This window comes from Leuresthes tenuis, unplaced genomic scaffold, assembly GCF_036924035.1.
Source record: "Leuresthes tenuis unplaced genomic scaffold, fLeuTen1.0.hap1 SCAF_5, whole genome shotgun sequence".
Taxonomy (NCBI): domain Eukaryota; kingdom Metazoa; phylum Chordata; class Actinopteri; order Atheriniformes; family Atherinopsidae; genus Leuresthes; species Leuresthes tenuis.
In genome coordinates, this window is record NW_027325359.1 from 2,699,399 (window position 1) to 2,719,680 (window position 20,282).

At 39.7% G+C, this 20,282-nt stretch overlaps 4 protein-coding genes across 4 annotated transcripts; 2 read left to right on the forward strand and 2 right to left on the reverse strand.

Annotated features, from left to right (window-relative positions):
• Window positions 1-342: 342 nt before the first annotated feature.
• rxylt1 (ribitol xylosyltransferase 1) lies at window positions 343-4,425 on the reverse strand. Its single transcript, XM_072385447.1, has 6 exons — window positions 4,216-4,425; window positions 3,878-4,060; window positions 2,929-3,031; window positions 2,471-2,785; window positions 2,190-2,360; window positions 343-1,348 (listed from the first exon to the last, which is right to left on the reverse strand). The coding sequence occupies exons 1-6, from the start codon at window positions 4,361-4,363 to the stop codon at window positions 946-948; spliced, it is 1,323 nt and encodes a 440-aa protein (XP_072241548.1). The 5' UTR covers window positions 4,364-4,425; the 3' UTR covers window positions 343-945.
• A 239-nt stretch (window positions 4,426-4,664) lies between these two features.
• LOC140306847 (cytochrome b-c1 complex subunit Rieske, mitochondrial-like) lies at window positions 4,665-6,760 on the forward strand. The gene is made up of 2 exons (XM_072385458.1): window positions 4,665-4,870; window positions 6,043-6,760. The coding sequence occupies exons 1-2, from the start codon at window positions 4,759-4,761 to the stop codon at window positions 6,651-6,653; spliced, it is 723 nt and encodes a 240-aa protein (XP_072241559.1). The 5' UTR covers window positions 4,665-4,758; the 3' UTR covers window positions 6,654-6,760.
• A 667-nt stretch (window positions 6,761-7,427) lies between these two features.
• LOC140306837 (protein C19orf12 homolog) lies at window positions 7,428-9,817 on the reverse strand. Its single transcript, XM_072385448.1, has 3 exons — window positions 9,716-9,817; window positions 8,287-8,447; window positions 7,428-8,181 (listed from the first exon to the last, which is right to left on the reverse strand). The coding sequence occupies exons 2-3, from the start codon at window positions 8,444-8,446 to the stop codon at window positions 7,916-7,918; spliced, it is 426 nt and encodes a 141-aa protein (XP_072241549.1). The 5' UTR covers window position 8,447; window positions 9,716-9,817; the 3' UTR covers window positions 7,428-7,915.
• A 2,273-nt stretch (window positions 9,818-12,090) lies between these two features.
• Window positions 12,091-20,243, forward strand: uri1 (URI1 prefoldin like chaperone). Its single transcript, XM_072385449.1, has 11 exons — window positions 12,091-12,473; window positions 13,351-13,385; window positions 16,268-16,346; window positions 16,533-16,668; window positions 17,685-17,776; window positions 17,872-17,935; window positions 18,100-18,295; window positions 18,386-18,623; window positions 18,697-18,848; window positions 18,932-19,184; window positions 19,508-20,243. Exons 1-11 carry the CDS (start codon window positions 12,402-12,404, stop codon window positions 19,694-19,696), a joined length of 1,506 nt encoding a protein of 501 aa, XP_072241550.1. The 5' UTR covers window positions 12,091-12,401; the 3' UTR covers window positions 19,697-20,243.
• The last annotated feature ends 39 nt before the right edge of the window (window positions 20,244-20,282 follow it).

Below are 20,282 nucleotides of genomic sequence, written 5' to 3' on the forward strand. Positions count from 1 at the left end.
ATAAAAAGTTGTTGCGTCACAGTTTTAAAGGGACGTTGAAAGTTTAATTTGAAACACAACCAGAAAACCCCAAATTCCTGGTTCCACTGTACTAACTGAAGGCTAATATAAAGGTATAGCTCATTCCTGCTCCCTATTCATTGGCTCTTTGAGTTCCAAATGATACCATAAATGCATTAGCGTTTGTTGATATCATGCTTTGTGTGACCTGATGAAGTCAAAAGTTCCAAGTTTTCTCTAACAGCCTCTGCATCGCATTCCAGCTGAGATCACTGCATCCACTGAAATTTAACTGTTCCACAGCGCCATCTGCAGGAAGAAAACAAGCACAATACCACCACATCCTCTTCCAGACAACACTCCATTTTACTTTATTGCACCGTTTTAAAAAGTGCATGCAGGACAGCACTGAAATAAATAGAACAAAAACTAAATTCTCAGTCAGGATCTGAACAGAAAAGCAGGACAAATCACACCAATTACATTTCTAAGCTGCTCAAAATACAAAATTGATTTGCTTGACATACCGTTTTCAAACAAAGCCTTAAAACACATTTTCGTCTTATTCTACTCATCATGTCCAATGCCGAGCAGTCCAATCGTCTCTTAAAAGAAAGATTTTTTTTTGTGTGTATAAAAACAGAGGTACAAAACGTGCTCAAAGTAAATGTGGGATTCAAAATGTAAAGGCAGTTTATAATCTTAGATCTTTTAATGCCTGTACATTCCATTGTTGTAAACGTTTCAATGAAAAACATCCAGAAATGCTACTTAATAATAGCTTCACAACTTGACTACATCATTAATGGTTTTATAATAACCTGCACCAGAAAGTATTTCACTGAACATCACCAGGTTCACTATGCCAGCAGTACGTCACACATTTCCACAGACCACTAAATAAATTAAAGCAGTGTTAACTGTCTTGATATTTGAAAGGAAAAGTTAGCCGCTTTTGAAGAAATTCTCCTCGATGACCTCAGTGAACCTCTCCTTCATCTGCTGTCTGAAGCTGGAGTACCACTCCAGCAGCCTCCTCCTCCTGTCCACCCTCAGCTCCTGGCTCATCCCTCTCTCCCTCTCCAAGATGGCCGGCAGTTCCTTCCAGTCGCTGATGAAGATGAAGGGTGCTCCTGCGGCTTTTAAGAGACGCAGCGGGGAGCTGGGCCCCGCTGCACAGCTCCCGGGTGTCAGAACATCTTCCACCACAGGCACTGAGCCGTAGGAGCAGGCCTCATAGATGCGATAACACTCAGTGTTCACCCCCACAGGGCTGAGAGTGAGCTCGCTCTGGGCCAAAGCGCTTTGATAGCGTTTTAAACTGTCGGCTGTTTCCTGAGGGAGCCACCTGTGGCAAAGAGTGAGGAAAGAATCCTTAAACCAAGAGGTCAAACCATCATAAGAAATAGGCAAAGTGGAGTCAAGTGTTGTTTCTTTAAGATATAGTTATCTCACCTGTCACATTTGAACTGTAACAGTATAAAGCACAAACTGAAATTCTGTGCTTAAAAACGTCCAACAAATTAAATATAGCAACTGATAATGCTGGGGATATTTCTACGAGTCACTGTTTATTGACTTGTACAAGCTCTGGCAAAGCTTGTAAAACAGTGTTGAAATACTGAAAAAGTAAAAACTCATTTACCACATAAAAGAGTAAATCTAGCTCTAAGAACAGAAGTTACCGACAGCATCATGGAAAAGTTCTAAAGTTACTTTTTAGGATAAACTTATCTGAAATTATAAAATAATTTATCCCAACAGATTAGGTCACTGACAAAAGGGGATCCAAGAAAGGATCAATATTTCAAGTAAACAGCTGAGGGGTTCACCTCTGTGTGAAAGATTCTGTGGGCGAGAAGCTCAAGAACATCATTAACATATTCAGAGAGTCCAGTGAAATCTCTGCATAAGGGGCAGTATTAAAAACTAGAACAGAGAGGCTGTGATCTTCAGGCCATCACTTCAGTGGAAATCACTTCCTGAGCTCAAGAGAACTGCTGAGAACCATAGTTAGCAAACACAGATCTCTACAGTGTGAAGGTACCATTAAAGCTAAAGCAAATAAATAGGTTTTAGAGCAACAAACTCCATGCTGCCATCGAGAAAATTCATTGTCAATAAAGGCTTTGCTTATTTCAGGTTATTAAAGGTTTCATTCCTCAATAAAATGGTTAGCAGAGACTTACTTATCCCTGCCAGCTGTGATGCATTCCTTATCAAAGCCAGACTTTTTCAGCACGTGCATTAGTGTTTCTCTGGAGGAATTTTTGTAAACAGTCCCCAAGAAATTGCAGAGGTATGGCCGGTTAGATGTAATCAGCTCCGTGTTAGGCCTCATCATAGGAAACTGTCTGTATCTGCACAGAAACCAAACGAAACAGCGGTAGTTTAGGAAGCATTTTTCAATTCTGCCTCATACATTTGTGAGGCACACACTCATTAATAAGACTGATAAGAGGTGACATACGTGGCAACACCAAGAGGCCACTGGAAGACGTCCTTGTCGTTGACCCACGAGCTGTCGTAAACCAGAAAGAGAAGATCTACAAAGCCACCATTTCTCTTTAAGTGTGGGGCGATCCAGTCATTATTGCATTGCTCATTGCCCAGCAGGATCACAGCCACATGAGACACTGTGTGGGACTGAACCAGAGCTTGGACATGCTCCAACCACCGTGTGGAGTAAGAGACCTTCTGCTGCTCGCGACCATTGAGAACCAGAACAAGGCTGTTCATTTCAAGAGGGACGTGACCCTGAACCACAGCAGGACCAGTGTAGAAACTAAAGAGAGAGAGGCCAGCAAGAAAAGAAGCAAAAATGAGTTTCATAGTCTGTCGTCTTCAATAGTTACAATACAAACTGCCATTTGTCATGGAGTGTCAAATGCAGACTTTATAACTGCATTACATCTGTTACCTAGTTACCTAAAATCAATTTTTCCTGACTGCAGCTCCCCTTCTCTCCATTGTGCTACCTTGTCAGTTGGGTTCAGGGGTCCTTCTAAAATATGTTCCCAAAGATAGAGGCCTGGGGAGAAAAAAAAAAGTTTCATTGTTGCATTTAATCCCAATAACAAGACTTAATCAAATGTATTGTATCCTTAAGTTGTAACTAAGGCTGTCAAGATATCAGATTTTCACATCTACTATATTACCGAGGCCAAAATAATTAAAAATAAAATAAATGTGATGTGATCTCAGAAATTCTCCATATGAATGCCATCATTAAAAACCCATCTTTAACTTTGTGTATTATTTTTCTTTGTTTGCAAACAATGAATAAGGAGATTGATGTTAAAGCTAATCATAATTTATTTATGGACATGCCACTAAATCACTGAGTGAAACAATTATCTTTTCATTTCCCCCTACAAATAGTGTTTTACAATAAATGCTTACAAATTCTCTTTTTAATAAATATCAATAATGCCTAAACAAAGAAGGTTTTTCTTAAGTTTTGTGTTAAGTATGCGTTGATTGATTTTCATTTTTACAGAAAATATTAATTAGTTCCAATGATCAGATACAGATCCTTTGATTGCTAATATATTGAGAATGACTAACAAAACAAGGACAATAGAAATCAAAATTTGTATGGCCAATAGTCTCAAGGACAATTTTATAACAGTGTGTGAAACTGTAAGTAAAAGCCAAACAAAGCTGAACTCCCTTACACATTATGATGAGCTCCTATTTTACTTTAATACATCAAGTAATGTAGAGCCCATAAAACGAAATCCTTTAAATTAAATCGACATGTTTTGATTCATATCACTTCTTTAAATAGCATTGTCATTTTGTGATGACAGCACAGACTTATTCTGCTGGCTGTAACAGAATCATGAAATGTTTTAGTAATTTTATCCTAACTTACCTATGGCAGCTTTCCCCCAGATTTGGACTTTGTATCTTTTGGGTTTGTTCTTGTTCATTCTGTCCATGTACTTTTTGAAGGCATCTCTCTTTTTGTTCAGAGCAGAGTTGTACTCCACCTCCTCATCTTCCCACGGATTCCAGTCATCTGCCAGAAATGGAGCGCCGCCATCTCTGACACCACCTGCAAACATATCACCGTTTCCACTAAGCTCATTGGTACACCCTTTATGTATTAACAAAACACCACCAAGAAACAAAAAATATCCATCGGTTAATGTGTCTTCGGAGACCTTCCTGTAACGGAGATAATATAGCGATTGTAATGTGTGAAATTACCCGATGGTGCCCCGGTTTCCTTCTTCACCACCCTATGAACGCGGGATATTACTTTGTTACTGAAGAAAACATTATACGCAGCATAGAGTGAAAATGCCACATATGCGAAAATAATGAGAAGAAATAGTTTTCTTTTTGGTATTTTCATTTTTCTTCTCTTATCTCAGGTTACCATTGTGTGGCTTCTCCCCTTATATTTTCTACGAGGACCCTTGTTTACATCAGATGGACCCCGAGACACAGATGACTTTGATATTTGCCTGTTTAAATTAAACTATTTTACTGGTTTTTTATTTTAATATCAAATTATCATCATGTTTTGACATTGATATTCGTCGAAGGCACTGTCACTAACCCATAAGAATGTAATTTATTTAGGGAAGAAAAACACGGGAGGCGCTATGGTCAGACCCGCTTACACAACAGGAACGTTATAAAGTTAGGGACAGTTTCTCGTAGGGCAGATTAGAGTAGTGCGCGCAAGGTTTGTACACGAAAGGTCGCGTCCCCAACTGCGGGGTTGAGGTTTTAATTTGGTCAAAGATGATGTCTGCAGTCGTTCGCCCCGGGGTTCTTTCCCCGTACTATCAAGCATCGAAGCACACAGTTAAAAGCTTGGTCTTCCCCGGAGCCAAGGAGCTGTTGCCTGCTGCCGGTAAGGCCGAATAGCGGACATGAGCAACGTTAGCCAGAGTTGCTATGTGTGGCTGCGTGATGTAACAATAAACCTGGAGATATTGTCTTCTCACTTAATATTTAACTCCATACATTTATTTAATGGGTGCAAGCGATATTTATTTAATAGAAGGTTGCGTATTGTCTATAAACAGACGCTTCATAACGGCCACATGTGTCTGTCTGGAAGTCAATGTGCTTTCGTAAGTTAACTCTGTGACCTGACAGAGAACGTAAACAATGTCCCGAAGCATAAGATTGAATAGAAAAAAGTTCAATAAACGGGTCTTATCGCTGCTGTAGAGCAGATTACATCAAAAACGTTTTACTGTGTTATACATTAACTGTACAGAGGCTTGGAAGTCTAAAGGTACGGTATGTAACCGTCATTATGCAAAGGTTTGCATCGGCATGTCGGCACAGGAGACTCTCCTTCACAGGTCAAAGAAGAACTCCAGTTTTAAAAAGCAAAGGAGGAAGTATCCAAAGTCGCGATAATCATCATTATCCAACATCTGTCTTTATTACTGCCAAAACACCACGAATCAAATTGTTTTCCAGATTTTGAATTTCAATTTATCCAACTACTGCTGTAGGTTGTGTTGCTGGAAAAACATAATTTTAGTTTGATTTCGTTTTCTGAGTCACAAAACAAGCAAACTTAAGATGTCAGACTGGAATTTAGGAATTAATAATTACAAAGAAATTTATTTTTAAAATCTTATTTCTTGTATGTGTGTGTATGTATACATGCTATTGTTTATGTCCATATATATATATATAGTTAGTAGCATATATAGAGGCATAAAATTAACTTGAAGCCTGATCTGATACCCCAATATGTAATTCTTGATTTTCATTATCTTTATGAAAGTAAAGTATATTTAGTGATTCGCACAGTATTTAATCAAAAATAGAGAATATTGTCCATGCTTGAAAAAACGTCCTCCAATTTCAAAGGTCATTTAAATGTAACAGAAAATCAAAGTCATAGGGTCATCTTTTAAGTTTCTAATAATGGAGAGAAATCATACAAACACTTTAAAATTAGCTAAGACACAGAGATCTGAAAGTCTATTTGCTCCTTCAGTTTGCAAATCTACTCTACTGCCCTGTCTCCAGAAGGTGCTAATGTCTCATATCTTTGCTCAGCTCCTGCAGGAACCCGTCTTGCCCATACAGACATCAAGATTCCAGACTTCTCAGATTACCGTCGGCCTGAGGTGTTGGACCCCAACAAGTCCTCCCAAGACAGCAGTGAGAACAGGAGGGTGTTCTCCTACCTGGTGACTGGAGCGACCACTGTGGTTGGGGTCTATACAGCCAAGACAGTTGTCACCCAGTTCGTCTCCTCCATGAGTGCGTCAGCTGATGTCCTGGCTTTATCCAAGATTGAGATCAAGCTGGCTGACATCCCCGAGGGAAAAAACATGACCTTCAAATGGAGAGGAAAGCCCTTATTTGTCCGTCATCGCACAGAAAAGGAAATCTCAGCAGAAGGGGCTGTGAATCTCGGAGAGCTTCGTGACCCCCAGCACGACAAGGATAGAGCGATCAACCCTAAGTGGGTCATTGTTCTCGGAGTGTGCACCCATTTGGGTTGCGTGCCCATCGCTAACGCCGGAGACTTCGGGGGCTACTACTGCCCATGCCATGGCTCCCACTATGATGCTTCTGGAAGAATAAGAAAGGGACCAGCTCCCCTGAACCTTGAGGTTCCATTCTACGAGTTCCCTGATGAAGACACGGTTGTGGTGGGATAAATACAGGAGCTTTTTCAGTTCCTCCCTCTTATGTGTATTTCTGGTTTAAGAGTTTTGGGGGGGACACTTCATGTTTGCTTGCTAATAAAGATGTATTTACAACTGCACTTTTGAGTTAAGGCTTATTTTCAGTCTTAAGTGAGTTTATGTCTTCTGCTCTACATTTATCTTGGCTTCTTTGAGTCATTGCAATTGCATCATTGAGATAAATAAAGCACCTTATCCATCCCAATATATTTCTCTCATTTCTTGCTGTATCTAGTTGAGTGCTTCACAGAAGAAGGAAGCAAACTGAACCAAATGGCTAAAAACAGGAGCACAGCTGCATGACGGGGGGGAAACTGAAAAACCATAAATTACCAGCGTGGGCTTTCATACGTAGTCATGTACATATTAACAGTGACAGGCAAACCATTTAAGGGATATTTAAGGATGCAAAAATCTTCGAAGGTAATGGGCTAAAGTGCATGTGACCATAAATTAAAGCAGGACTAAAAAACAAATATGAATCTAACAGACTGGAGTCTGTTAGTTAGATGATAGAGACGCCAACCGTGTTCATACACATGTATTTACCAAGAAGACTACAACATGCTACAGACTGGCTAACTGCCTAATGTCTCCTACTCAGTCATCAACGCCAGGTGAGTGCAGTTAATTGTAACTGGAGTTCATGCTCAAAGTGCCACAGAAGTGTGAACACAACAGCAGAATGAGCAAATATAAAACAACTTCTGGCGTATATGGCTGCAACACGACGTAAAACGCAAGCAGTAAGATGTCCGCCTTTTTTTATTGATATGATCCAACACTCCACTGTACACATGTTCACGCTACAATGCAGACAAGCTAATATTTCACATTTTTGTATCAAGATATACAACAGCAATTTGGCTTGTTCAGCTCATAGCAGGTGCAGTTTTTAACTACATTTTTCAGTTTGGCCTCAAATGAACCAATTTATCAACTTTTAAAGCCAGACATCATCACATTATCAGTACTATTAACCACAAAATGTATTTTAAAAAACGATTCAACTGATAAATGCACTTCCATTGTGTGACTGCAGTTGTACATCTGCTTTTAATGATATGTTTAAAGTGCAAACCTGTTTTTCCTGTTAACAGGATTGTGATGGCACCTTTGTGTTTTACAAGGCATGATCGCAGTCTCTCCAGTTTCACAAGCATTGATCATATTGTCCTCAAAGTTCTTTTGAGTATGGGGATCTTTGACCCAGGTTATTCACTTTTTACCCAAATTTAATCCACATAGTGCACCTCAGCCTGGAGCTCCTTAGTGATGTACCCCAGAAGAGCGGCTGTGAGCTGCTGCTTCAGTGCGACGTTGCCCATCACCAGAGCTGTCAGCTGAACCAGATCTGTCCACTGGACGTCTCCCAGGATGGCCATGAGATCGTCATAAAGCTTACGCTGCTGCTGGGGGTTCAGCTCCATTATGATCTGAGGCAGCGGTTTGAATTGTCCGCTGGTCATCCAGCAGCCCAGGAGCCCTCCCACTGCACCGCCTGCAGGGGAGGAGAGATTCAAGGTTGTGAAATGACGATTCAGTACTGATTAGATTACAAACGGTTATCCACAAGTAAGAGAATATGTTGTATTTGTCCACTCACCCACAGCAATACCCAGGGGACCCCCAATCAATCCTCCAGCAAAGGCAAGTCCTCCAGCGGCTGCTGCTCCCTTCCCCGAGCCTTTCACAGTGGCCTTAATCTGCTGATTGGCAGATAACTCGCAACAAAGCTTCATGACATCATTAATTCGTTGGCCCATGCTGTGAATCAGAGTTAATATTTTAAACAGGATTTAACTCTCTTTCTGTAACAGCAGATCTCAACAGCTCGATGTTGGACAGTGAATGAGAAATGAGTAAAATAGTTTGCTAATTGGATCAGTTAGTGCCAACTCAGCTGAGCAAAGTTCACAAGACCTTGTAAAAACCGAAAGTTCTACTTCAAATTAACTTTTAGCCATGATTTGGCTGCCACAGATCTGGTCAAATATAGTTTTTGAAATCCTTTGTTTTTATATATACATACCATTTTAGTAGAGTATATGTCCACATATTTCCAGAAATAAATAATATTCTAAACTCCATGAAACTTTTTCACGTTAAAGTTTTTCTTTCACAGCAAACACAGATTTCCAGAACATTATATTTCTCTTTATTTCTTTTTCTGTTTTTCGAGAACTGATTTTTTCCCCCAGACTAGTTGTAATATTAAATCTATTTCACAGGTAGGTTTTTTTTTTCTATGTTTCTATGTGCTGCTGCACTGAACTGCAGAAGACATCATAGGTATGTGAAAAACTGTAGCTGATGTGCAAAGGTGCAGCACCCACCCATTAAATAAAAGCCTTTTATTTTCACTTTCATTTACTGCCAGGTAAAAGCAGACAAAAAACAGTCATCAACAAAGGTGTAACTACAACTTATTTCACTCTTTATATGTTGTCAGTGACTAGCAGTCCTTCCCCTAACCTTTTTTCTTTTTCTTTTGAGGACCATATAACTTATAGATGTGATAAAAACCATGCTGATACTACACAATTACATAAACTACAAAACAATTCAATGAAAGCGGTAAGAACTTGCTGAGATAATCATTTTAGAAAATTCAAGGTCTTCTTTTAGGAAGAAAACTGTTTAGGGGATTATGAATTTGATAAACAATGTACCGTGAAAAAGAAGCGATTAATGAGGTTCAGAAGCAAATGAAAAGGTAATTAACTTTGACTCAAATGGTCAAACATTATGTCTACAGATCTCTCATATCTCAAAAACAAGCTAATAAAGATCACTTTGTGTTATCCACAGAGCAATGTGTAAAAGACATGGGACTAGTCATACTGCATATATCAAAATACAACGCACTGAGATCAATTCTAATGTTAATCTACTAATAAACAACATGTTATTAGCTCTTATTGCATCAGAAAACATTTCAAAGGCTAACTCAAACGATTCTGCAGCTTCTTTTTACAAAGTAACACTGCTAGTTCAGAGTGCGGTAGAAACCAAAGAAAACTATATTTACATACCTTATTCTATAACGAAATCCTCATCGATATCTAAAGAGCTTATTTCTTGTATATTATTGGAAATTTGACTCTGTACTAGCGGCCGAACATGATTTTTGAGCTTGTTACCTTTATCAGGGTAACATGCCGCAATGCCTGATGGGAGCAACTACAATGCTGCATTCATGGAAATCTGACTATTTCTAAATTTTGCCTCAGAGCCTTGATGTGCATTAGCGCTCAAGTAATAAGTTGATATTTTTTTGTTCTGATATAACACAACTTTAATCTTATATCATAACAGCTGTAACTGATCAAACTCATTCAGCCATTTGTTTTCACCTGTATAACAAAGGCTTTACCTTTTGTTAAAGCCTAATGTGTTGCCTGAAGTGCTATATCGGTGTTGAAAAGTAGATAAAACAATGAATAGTTAATCTTTTTAAAGAGTATCTAAGGCTTTCTATCAACCCCCTTCATATTTACCTTTACTTTTATGTTGATGCGTTGAATGTATAAACAGAATACAAGTACAGTGAATGTCATATGTGAAAGTGAAAGTAGAAAAACAGGAATAATGTCAGTACTCTCACACGCAGAGACCAGGAAGATCAGTGATTTGTTTTAATAAAAGAACACAAGATAAAACTGTCCAATAAAGACAAGCCAGTTAAGACGTTTGTTTTCAGGATGAATTAAGAATGAACTTGAATTAACAAGTTATTGTTAATTAATCAATTAATTTGTATGTCTTCTTTTGATATATAATATGAATTTAGAGTTATTGACTGATAGCTTTGGGAATCAAGAGAGACATAAAATATACATATTTTCTTTGTAAACTGTATGTTAAAGGCAGTATCTGAAAATGCAACTCCAAGTGACCAATGATGATTTAAAGTTACAATTATTACTAATATGTTGATCAACATTTTCTGAAAGATTTTTATTTTAAGAAACATTTGATTGCTCTTGACTTTCTTATAGTCATTTTAAGATCTCTACACCACAATAAACGGCCAATTGTTGGTATGTCTTAAAGGGTGTATTTATAATAAGGCTGACATTTTTTCTGTTTAAAAATCACTCGACAGATCTCGTTCACTCACTGGGTTGTTTATAGCCTCTGTGCGTGATATTTCCGACGGCAATCAAAAGCAACAACAACAGCCAATGAACATTAAACAATAAGGGGGCTGGACTCATGGATGGTTTTTAAACTACACGAGCTTGTCACAACGGTTCAGGCTTTTATTTTAAGGGTTAGGCTTATTTTAAACTATGCTTCTAAACATTGTATGTGACCCATTTTGTGTTTATATCCTTAAATATTACCCGTAAATGTTTGTGAAGCTCACAGGGCAAGTCGAGTCGGACAAATTTAAAGCCTTCTCAGTGTTTGCTGACGGCTAAAGTTTACGGTGATTGGCACCGTGCGTAACTGCGTGTGTTGGTTTGTGCAGGTTTGAATTCACTAGAGTGTTTACATACGTGCAAGCGGTCACATTTACCCAGGGTACACCGGGAGACACAGAGGAGCAGCGGCGTCAAGCTCTGCTTATTACGTTGTCAAACGGAAATGAGTTTGGTGTTTTTTAATATAAAATACGTAAAGAGAGCTCAAGTGTAAAATTCTACAAATACTAATCGATAAATTCATATATGCTCTATTACATTAATTTGGAAGCTGTACTCATTATGCAGCACTATAGTTGGTTAATTATCAGGATTTTGAAAATATAATGGCATCAATTTGTTTTTCCTATTTCACTGTGATTGGAATTATGTACTTTATTTTGTGATGGTAAGGCTGCACATTTAAAATTAAGTCTCTAAAGTATCCCAAATCCATCAGCTTGAATGGCTCATGATATATTTAGGCTCATTATTGTTGTTTCCGTCATGATTTATATGAAATTTTTTCAAGCATCACATTTTAAAGGTTAATGGAAAAAGCATGATTAAAAGAAAATCTCCAAAATGTTTTTAAAGTTGAGTGGGGGGGACCTTCTGTAAAACATGTTAATCATCATTACGGGAGTGGCAATATCTTTTGGGGAGATATTTCGGGGGTGGCAACTTCTGAAGTATGGAGGCAATGGCTCAGGGCCAAATCACGTTTCCATGTGTCAACAAGGGCCACTTTCATGGTATCTTCATCCTCTTTCCTTGACTGGGAGACTCCTGTGAATCCCTCTCAATGTGCATGCACAGTTCAAAGTGTGCATATAACATCTGCTCAGCCAACAGCTGTCAACACAACACTTTTTTTGCAGCATTTCAATTCAGTTGAAGTGGTTTTAGTTTTACATGACATACATTTTTTTTGTTTATTCAAAAACGAGATATGAATGTTTTATTTTGAAAGTGGTACCCGGATGTATCGTTGCTGCTGTTGTTGTCTTGGTGACGGACTGAGGTACATGGCGCAGCGAGAGTGACGAGGAGCATTTGCTAATCTTTGGATCTTGAAACCGTGGATATTTTTGGAAATCATGCAGAAATCCTGAAATGAGAGTGTGAGATGATATCACCTTCGGAAGTGTGGATAACCATCACTGCCCCATTGATGAATACGTGCAGAACGGGTCTCAGGAATAGCTGCTGTTGCATTCATAAACACTTCTTTAGGACTCACAACAACCCCTGAGCTTTGTTTTGGGGGTCACTAAACACCACATAATACCGTTGTGCACGTGGGCTGACAATGGCTGAAAAAGGTAAAATGAATACGGAGCATCTCGGTGGAATTGCAAGGCTCCGAGAGGAACACAAAAAGGTAATTTGAATAGTTGACACAAGACATGTTTGCCTGCAAGTGAAACCTCGGATGTTAGCCACAGTCAGCTACTCGCCACGCGGTTGGTTCAGTTGAAGACTTTGAAACACGACTGCTTCTTCTGAAGTGCTTTCCGGTGCATTTACACACGCCTGTACACTAACTGTGGCATATGTCACATTTGTGAATTGTAAGCTTTGGTTGTTTGACTCTGTTTTCCAGAACAGCCCCGTTGCAACCCCTCACGTGACCTAGTTCTTATTTATATGTAGGAGGGCTACTTTTAGGTTAGTTTCGTTTCTTGTTTGCTTGTAGGTACCATTGACTTTCAGGCTAAAGGAAACGAACGTCTTGAATAACTGGTTAATAATTCAGCAGCCAGCGAATGGAAGTTGGATAAGGTTGTAGCCTGAATTCTTCAAGTCTACGCCCCCCACACGCGTGCTATTCTGACCGGAAGTTGAAAGATTACGATGGAGATTATGATGAAAAAAAGTTAGAATATGTTTCTGCACTGCTCACTTTTATTGTCCAGCATTCACATGATCACACACCTTGTGTGTTGATCGAGTTTGGGGACTACAGACAGCCTGTAGAAACTTATCAACTTCACGTTCCCCCTTTCGGGCTTGATGGCAGATGATGTTGTCACGTCACCTGTCTTCCTCTTCCACTTTCCTCCAGTGGTTGGACAAATGATCTGCCGAATGTATGATGTTTTTGTGTAAGTAATTCAGTTTTAGTCAGGTGAAATTAAATGCGAGGTAAGAATGCGGCTGACATTTGCCCATGATTTCCTGAAGGTGTTTTATTGTTGACAGAAGATTGTATTGACTTTAATTTTGATGTTAAGCTGAAATTGTCTGTCCTAAAACAGGTGGTGACAGGCTGCGAGAGTCGGATTCAGCACTGGTAAGCGTCACAAAGTCTTAAGAGTTGTTTGGAAATGTTTAAACATTTTTTTGTATCAGTACAAAACTCAAGTCTAGTACAGAAACAACATAAATCTGTCATTCCAAAAAATTCTGAAGCGTTCAATTATTCACATTATATAAATAAACTATAACTAGATAATATAAATAATAACATGTTTTAGACATATTTTTTTGGGGGTTTTATTTGTACAAAAATCAGCATCCACAAAAGGCTGAGTCTCTGAGGAGCAAAGATCTGGGATCTTCAGTTTGTCAGTAAATGAACAAGGAACTTAATAAAAGGTTTATCAACAGTTTTCATCTTTATTTGTTGTTTTTTTTTAAAAATATTTTCCATTTCGTTCCATCTTTTCTGCCCCTCCCTCCCATTAGACGCCTTCTCAGTTTACCAAAAGGCCTCTCTTTTTTTAAAGAATATTTTCTTACTTGACATTGACTTGACTTGAAACGATGAGCGATATTGTTGGCATTAACAGAATATTTAAGACGACATTGTGACACAGCGCAAACCTGCAGGAACTGGAGACTGCTGGATAGAATTCAACCATGATTAATTTGGTTATCTTCACTTTTGCTTTTCTTGCTTTGAATTGTCAAAAAAAGGAGGATTAATGTTGGCAAAGTTAACAGAGTGATGGGTAGATGTCACTCAGGCACAGTGTCTGCATCTTTCCTGTTTCCTTATGTGCTCACAAAGCTCTTATTTCTGAGGAGCAAAGAGGGAGCTCTCAGAAGCCGTGATCATAATAAGCAGCAGCATAGTATCAGACTCCTGAGCCCTTTTATCAGAAATCTGTTATTGGATGCTGCCGTGATTGCACTGTTCTGACTTTACATCAGCACATTGCCACGGTTTTCTTCCTGGAAAAATGCAGATACTGCTGAGGTACAAGGTCCAAGTTTAGATTAATTTGTATTCTGATTCACAGTTTTGTTCGACTTGCTGGATCTGTACTGAGCGTGCATCTGGTTAATTAAGGAGTCGGAGCTTTTCAATGAATGCACAAACATTCAGGTTGTTTGCTTTTGTGGAGGATTGACTGTGCTGGTATTGGTATGCATGTATCCCTATTATAGAGTACAGCACGCGCATTGTGATGCAAATCCAAAGAACGACAACAAAAAAAAACAAATCATATAAGCCGTTTGCTAACAAAACAGTGGGAGTCAGCTCAGAGGAAAGGATGTCTCGATTCCTTGCAGACATATCTCATCGTTTCCTCTTCCACTGCGAATTTTCAATCTTTGTGCCCTCGGTTGGAGGGAAACAGGAAAGTGACGGAAATGTGGACGTGATTAAGACACTCGAGATGAGCCTTGCGTCCAGAGCTCCTTGCTCATAGATTGAATTGAACCACCAGTTTGGGTGAAATGTGACTTTGAGGGAACTTTACAAAAGTGCAACCTTATTAAACTAAGTACATTTTTTATTGAGTGCAGTGGGTTCCATTCAATAGTCTTAGTAGTATTGATCACACGGTGGGGTGTGTGAGCAGTTGTTTCAGGCAGAATATTAGCTCTGACTTTTTCTGAAAATGAAAGGGAATGCAGATAGAAGTGATAAATGATGGTCAGTTGTGAAAAAGTCTGTTTTTTTTCAAACGGATGCTTATAAAATTTGATCTATGTTCGAGTGATCCAGAGTGTCTTTGTAATAGCTGCCCCTCTGTTTGTCTTGAAGGAGCCAGTCATGGGAGGCCCACACAGGTGATTTCACTTACTGCTGATTAGAGCTCTTGTTAAAGACTCTGTGGGTTTGCGCAGACTGTAATTGAAATCCTCCCCACTCTCCAGTTAACTTCGCTCCACCTATTAGGGTGTGACAAATTACACCTTTATTATTCCAATTTCTAAATTAATGCGGTGACTTTATTTACTTGTTTTTATCCTCCTGTAATGGTCTAATTTGTTCGAATAAATGGAAAACACTAATGTGCTTGTGTGTGCAGAGCTCTTAATGCAGGAAAACCGAGCAGCAAAATGGAGTAATATTGCTGTCATCGGTTTATGAATTAAACTGTCATGATTGTCAGGTCGTATTATTGGACTGTGTGTCATGCTTTTGTATCTAAACTCCACACTTGCTGTGCAGCACAGGCTGGGCTTTTGATGGACTATTTAAGCCTTAACAGTGTGACGTTGAGCAGCGGAACAGAATAAACTGTTGTTAGTTATTTATTATTTAGTTATTATTTACACCTATGTTTTTTTCTTCTGTGACTACCAGAATGTTCTCAGTGAAACAGACAGAAGTGTTTGTGGCCCCCTGGCCTCTTTTGTATTTTGGGTATGCATGTACAACAGGTTAGCATTGTTCTTTTAAACGCTACAAAACTTGCATAAATAGATTTCTTTCCCTGCTGCGGTAGCTCTTTAATGATTGGTTTTGAAAGGTACCATTGATGTGTTCTCTTTCTCACCTTTACAAAGAGTCTGTAAAGGGGAGGAATAATGGAGATTTCCAATATTAACTCATCTTAAGTGCTTTTCGATGCATTGTTCTTTGAACCTGATCCTTGCTGTAAAAAGCCGTGAAACTTAAGCCAGGCTGAGTAGTTTATAAGGACAAGGCTGACGACAGCTGCGACTGATGGAGAGAAAACTTAATTTCCGTATTGCTCTTTTCTTTCATTTAAGAAGCGTTACTCTGTTGTTTGAGTTTTTGTTGCCTACTAATAAATAACAGTGACATCTTGTGGCTACACTGGGTTTTTCTTCTTTTGTTTTTGTGCTTCCCATTACGAACTGTCACCAAATATTGAAATCAATTGAGCCAAACTGCAAAGCAGTGGTTCCTGAAGAGGCCTTGACTTTAAGTGATGAATCATTCGTTTGACTAGTCGTTGAATTGATTTGCAGGAAGAAGGTATCAGGCGACTATGAAGCCCTAAAAGACCGCCTCAAAACTCTACCAGATCAGTTGTCTTATGACATCATGGTGAGTGCTAACGTTGTTTGAAATATATCATTAGCTTAACAGAAATTTGAGCTTAAATACTCGCCTCACTGAAAGTTTTATTTCTTCTATTTGCTCTACTTTCACGTCCACTTTCTGCCTCCTGCTTTCTTTGACCTATTTCTCTTTTGTTCTGCTTCCCACCCCACCCAACTGTACCATGAGCAGGTGCCATTTGGCCCTTTGGCCTTCATGCCTGGGAAGCTGGTGCACACCAACGAGGTCACAGTGTTGCTGGGTGACAACTGGTTCTCTAAGTGCTCTGCCAAGCAAGCGCAAAAGATCGTCGATCACAGGATGAAGTGTGAGTGTGGTTTCCTGTCGTCTCTGAAAAGACATCATTACGTGATTTTTAAAGAAATCACTCAACACTGCGGTTCATCCAGCAGAGGGTGGTGGTGCATCACGTCTCCATGGCTTGTCTGAATACTGAAGGAACAAACTTGCTTCATAATGCTGTGATTTACAACACGGGTTTGCTGGAACACAAATGATGTTTGGAATAACATATGGCACATCTGGTTAAAGAGTTGCAAGCTGCACAGCGTATTAACGCACTCAATGGCTGTGCTTCTCCTGCATTCATATGTCACCACCGTTACTGCTTTGGTTATAAACGTCATGATAACAATTCATGTCTGTTCCTGCTCTTTGGATAAATCAAATCCCGTCGATGCAGCACTTTTGCACGGTCTCACATGGGTTGTGCACAGCTTTGCTACCCAGTGCTGCTCATTCTAGGTCTGAAAAATTTCATATCAAGTCAAATGGGCCTAAGCAACGATCTTTGATGTGAACATTATTAGAATGTTTAGTGAAGCAGAAATGTGCTGCCACAGCCCATCCAAGCCCCCCTCCTCCCCGTCTGCTGACCCTGCCCACCCTGCTATTACGGAGCTAAGTGCTGCAATACAAACATAGCTAGCTGAAATGTGTCAGACAGCGGCTGAGTTGTCAGGCCTTCTGTGTTTGACCTTTCCTCACTTCCAGTTGATGCACTGACTGGAGGGGCTCCCGATTGCCATGGAAACAAGGGCCCTCTGCTGCTATTAGTGAAAGGGCTTAATTGTTGTGAAGATTTAATGATCCGGAGTAGTATTCAGGGCAGAAGATATTATGAACTGTTTGTGTCATCGTTTTTCTTTTTTTCTCCTCTCCCCAACTTGTTTAGGATTTTAACTCTTTAGCAGCTGCTTGTCATTATGTTGAATGTTTTATTGATGTCTCTGCACTTGCCTGCATCCAGCTTTTGCACATTTTGTTTTGCCAGTCTGCTGTCTTGAATGCTCATCGTCTTTGCAATGCATCTGTTTTCTACAGACGTGAAGAAAGAATTAGATGACCTATCTGTGACGATGAAAAACTTTGAAGCAAGAGTTGGGTTTGCAAAGGATTTGGAAGCCATGTCAGCAGTATGTTTCATTTTTTCAAGTTGTCTCACAGATAAGATGTTGTGTAAGACATAAGTGGCGACAAATGTGTTGACTTTGGCATTCTTGTGCTTTAGGGTAAAGGGGACTATGTCGATATCAGAGAGGAGGCTGGAAACAATGACTCTGTTGTCACCAAAGGTATCTTTGTTAGCCTTTCTACTGACCTCATTTCACTTCTTCATGGCTTGTATGTAGGCAAAAACAGCCATTAGCATATTGCTGGATTCAGTACCATAGTTAGTGTGTTTTTTTTAAGCATAAAGAATGAATGGATTCCTTTTGTGTCTTGGATGATTTAACAGGAAAGCAAAGAATAGCTCACAAACCAAATTCTAAGCCCAAGATGGATGTGGTGTTTGATCTAAAAGAGGAGGATGAGAAGAATAATGAAGAGAGCGGAGACAGAGGAGGCAGAAAAGGCATCATGACTGAGGAAGAGTTGTGGGCTCATTTGGATGAACTTGAGAAACTGGAAGACCAGCAAGATGAGCAGGACAGGTATATGAACACATATTTGCTTCCTAGCCTCAGTCATTGCACTTTCCTTCAAGAAACCTTAAAATATATTTTTGAAATGGTTTCCCTCAGATTATCAGATAATACAGACATGAATGGAGAGGACACATCATCATCTTCCTCAGAGGAGGAGAAGGAGGCGGATCCTACGTCACCAGAAAATGGCCTGAGCTTGAAGCCAAGCTGGACTTCTGCGCCTCACAGTAAACCGCCACTCACAGACAGGAAAGAGGAAGAAGACTATGAGGAGGAGGAGGAAGGCGACACTTTGCCTACCATCTTCTTCTCTCACACAACCGAGCCCAAGAAGGTTTGTGGGATTTTTAAAATGACAAAAAAATTGAAATGTAGTCGAATATCAATTCATCGATCCTTTGTTTTAGGTGAGGATAAACACAGGAAAGAACACCACATTGAAGTTTAGTGAGCGGAAAGAGCAGAAGGAACATTCAAAGAGGAAAAAGAAAAATGGCCACAGTAATGGACACTCTCATCATGAACTTCACAAAATCACCACTCCAGCAGACATTTACAGGTAAAAACAGCCCTTCCACCAAAGTCATTAGATCTGCCGTGATGAGTTTCAGATTGATTAAACTGGTGTTTGCCTTTTTTCAGGTTGTTTGTGGATGTGAAGAACGGGGAGCCCATCCCAAGGAAGTCCATCCTGAAGTCACGTAGTAGGGAGAACAGTGTGTGCAGCGACACAAGCGAGAGCAGTGCCGCCGACTTCGAAGAGCGCAGGATGATTGGACGCAGCTTTAGTCACGATGAGGCAACGCACAGCGACACCAGTGATGGGATTACAGAGGAAGACAGTCCCACCACCGTGCCGCTGCATACCTCCAGCCGTTTTGAGATTAAAGAGAAGGTGGTTATCTTTTTGTTTCTTTGCTATTTCTTCCCTCGAAATGCCTTGTCAGGTGTCTTAGTCTATGTAGTCCTGTGAAGAAAGACTGTTAAACCCATGTTAACTAATTTAAAAAGGGGGCACATTTACACTTTAGATTGCTTGTTTACAACTTAAAGTTTGATCTTAATGTGGCCGAACAATGATTAAATGCCAGCCACAAGAAGCACAAGCATGAGCATGTCAACAGCAGAAACTCTCTGTTCCAGGTTAGTTACAGTGAGGTGAAAGTGACACCAACACCAGTTTTCTCACATTTATTTCTGTCTTTGTCTCTTTCTTAGGCATTTTCAGGTACAGTAGTAGAAAAGGACCCAATGCCTTCATCTGTCCCCCATCTGACCATTGTTCCACCAGCTCTGCCAACCATTCTTGAAAGGAAACAGGAGGAGGTAGTGCCTGATGTTGCCCCAAGTCAACAGGTGCCAAAGAAGGTGTCGAAGTTCAAAGCTGCCAGGCTGCAACAAATGTGACTTTTAATGAAGAAAAACATCTTTATCCAGACTTTTTTCTGTCGTCTTTTAACTGGTTAACAGAACAAAAACAAACCACCCTCACCTTTGTTTTGCTTGTCTTCCCCCCACTTACACCTCTAATTGCAGAGCGTTCCTTTCATTCATTCTAAGAAAAAGTACAGTAGCAATATTAACAAATCAGCCTTCTGTGTGCGTTTTTAAATGAGCTGCAGACCCCATTAAACGCCGTCTCTTTTGCTTATGTATACCCTGCAGTTGTTCACGGTTCTGTTTGGCTTGTTTAAGCCTTTTCTTGTCTGTCATCAGTTTACCTACTTGCTGCTCCTCTGTTGATCCATGCTGTTGCCAGGTGAGTTGGGACTGTAGGCTTTGCCATTTAGGACGAGTTGCCTTGTTTTCTTTCTCTTACAAGTAGAATCAGGAGCCACTAGTTGTGATTTGCCGTTATTTCTGACCTGCCTAATGAATGTATGTATTTTTTGTGGCAAACTATGTTAAGAAAAATATTAATGTAAACTACAATAAAGTAAATGATTTTTAATCAGAGTTCGATTTCTTTTTTTTTTGTGTGAGGACAGTAAAT

Bases quoted from the DNA above. Each gene is read 5' to 3' on its own strand.
- LOC140306847 (XM_072385458.1), top strand. From the start codon at position 4,759: ATGATGTCTGCAGTCGTTCGCCCCGGGGTTCTTTCCCCGTACTATCAA. The intron at 4,871-6,042 runs GTAAGGCCGAAT...ATCTTTGCTCAG, and splicing joins GGAGCTGTTGCCTGCTGCCG to CTCCTGCAGGAACCCGTCTT.
- uri1 (XM_072385449.1), top strand. From the start codon at position 12,402: ATGGCTGAAAAAGGTAAAATGAATACGGAGCATCTCGGTGGAATTGCA. The intron at 12,474-13,350 runs GTAATTTGAATA...GTCCTAAAACAG, and splicing joins TCCGAGAGGAACACAAAAAG to GTGGTGACAGGCTGCGAGAG. The intron at 16,669-17,684 runs GTGAGTGTGGTT...TGTTTTCTACAG, and splicing joins CGTCGATCACAGGATGAAGT to ACGTGAAGAAAGAATTAGAT.
- LOC140306837 (XM_072385448.1), bottom strand. From the start codon at position 8,446: ATGGGCCAACGAATTAATGATGTCATGAAGCTTTGTTGCGAGTTATCT. The intron at 8,182-8,286 runs GTGAGTGGACAA...CCTCCCCTGCAG, and splicing joins TCCCCTGGGTATTGCTGTGG to GCGGTGCAGTGGGAGGGCTC.
- rxylt1 (XM_072385447.1), bottom strand. From the start codon at position 4,363: ATGAAAATACCAAAAAGAAAACTATTTCTTCTCATTATTTTCGCATAT. The intron at 4,061-4,215 runs GTAATTTCACAC...ATATGTTTGCAG, and splicing joins GGAAACCGGGGCACCATCGG to GTGGTGTCAGAGATGGCGGC. The intron at 2,361-2,470 runs GTATGTCACCTC...GTTTCTGTGCAG, and splicing joins TGGCCTCTTGGTGTTGCCAC to ATACAGACAGTTTCCTATGA.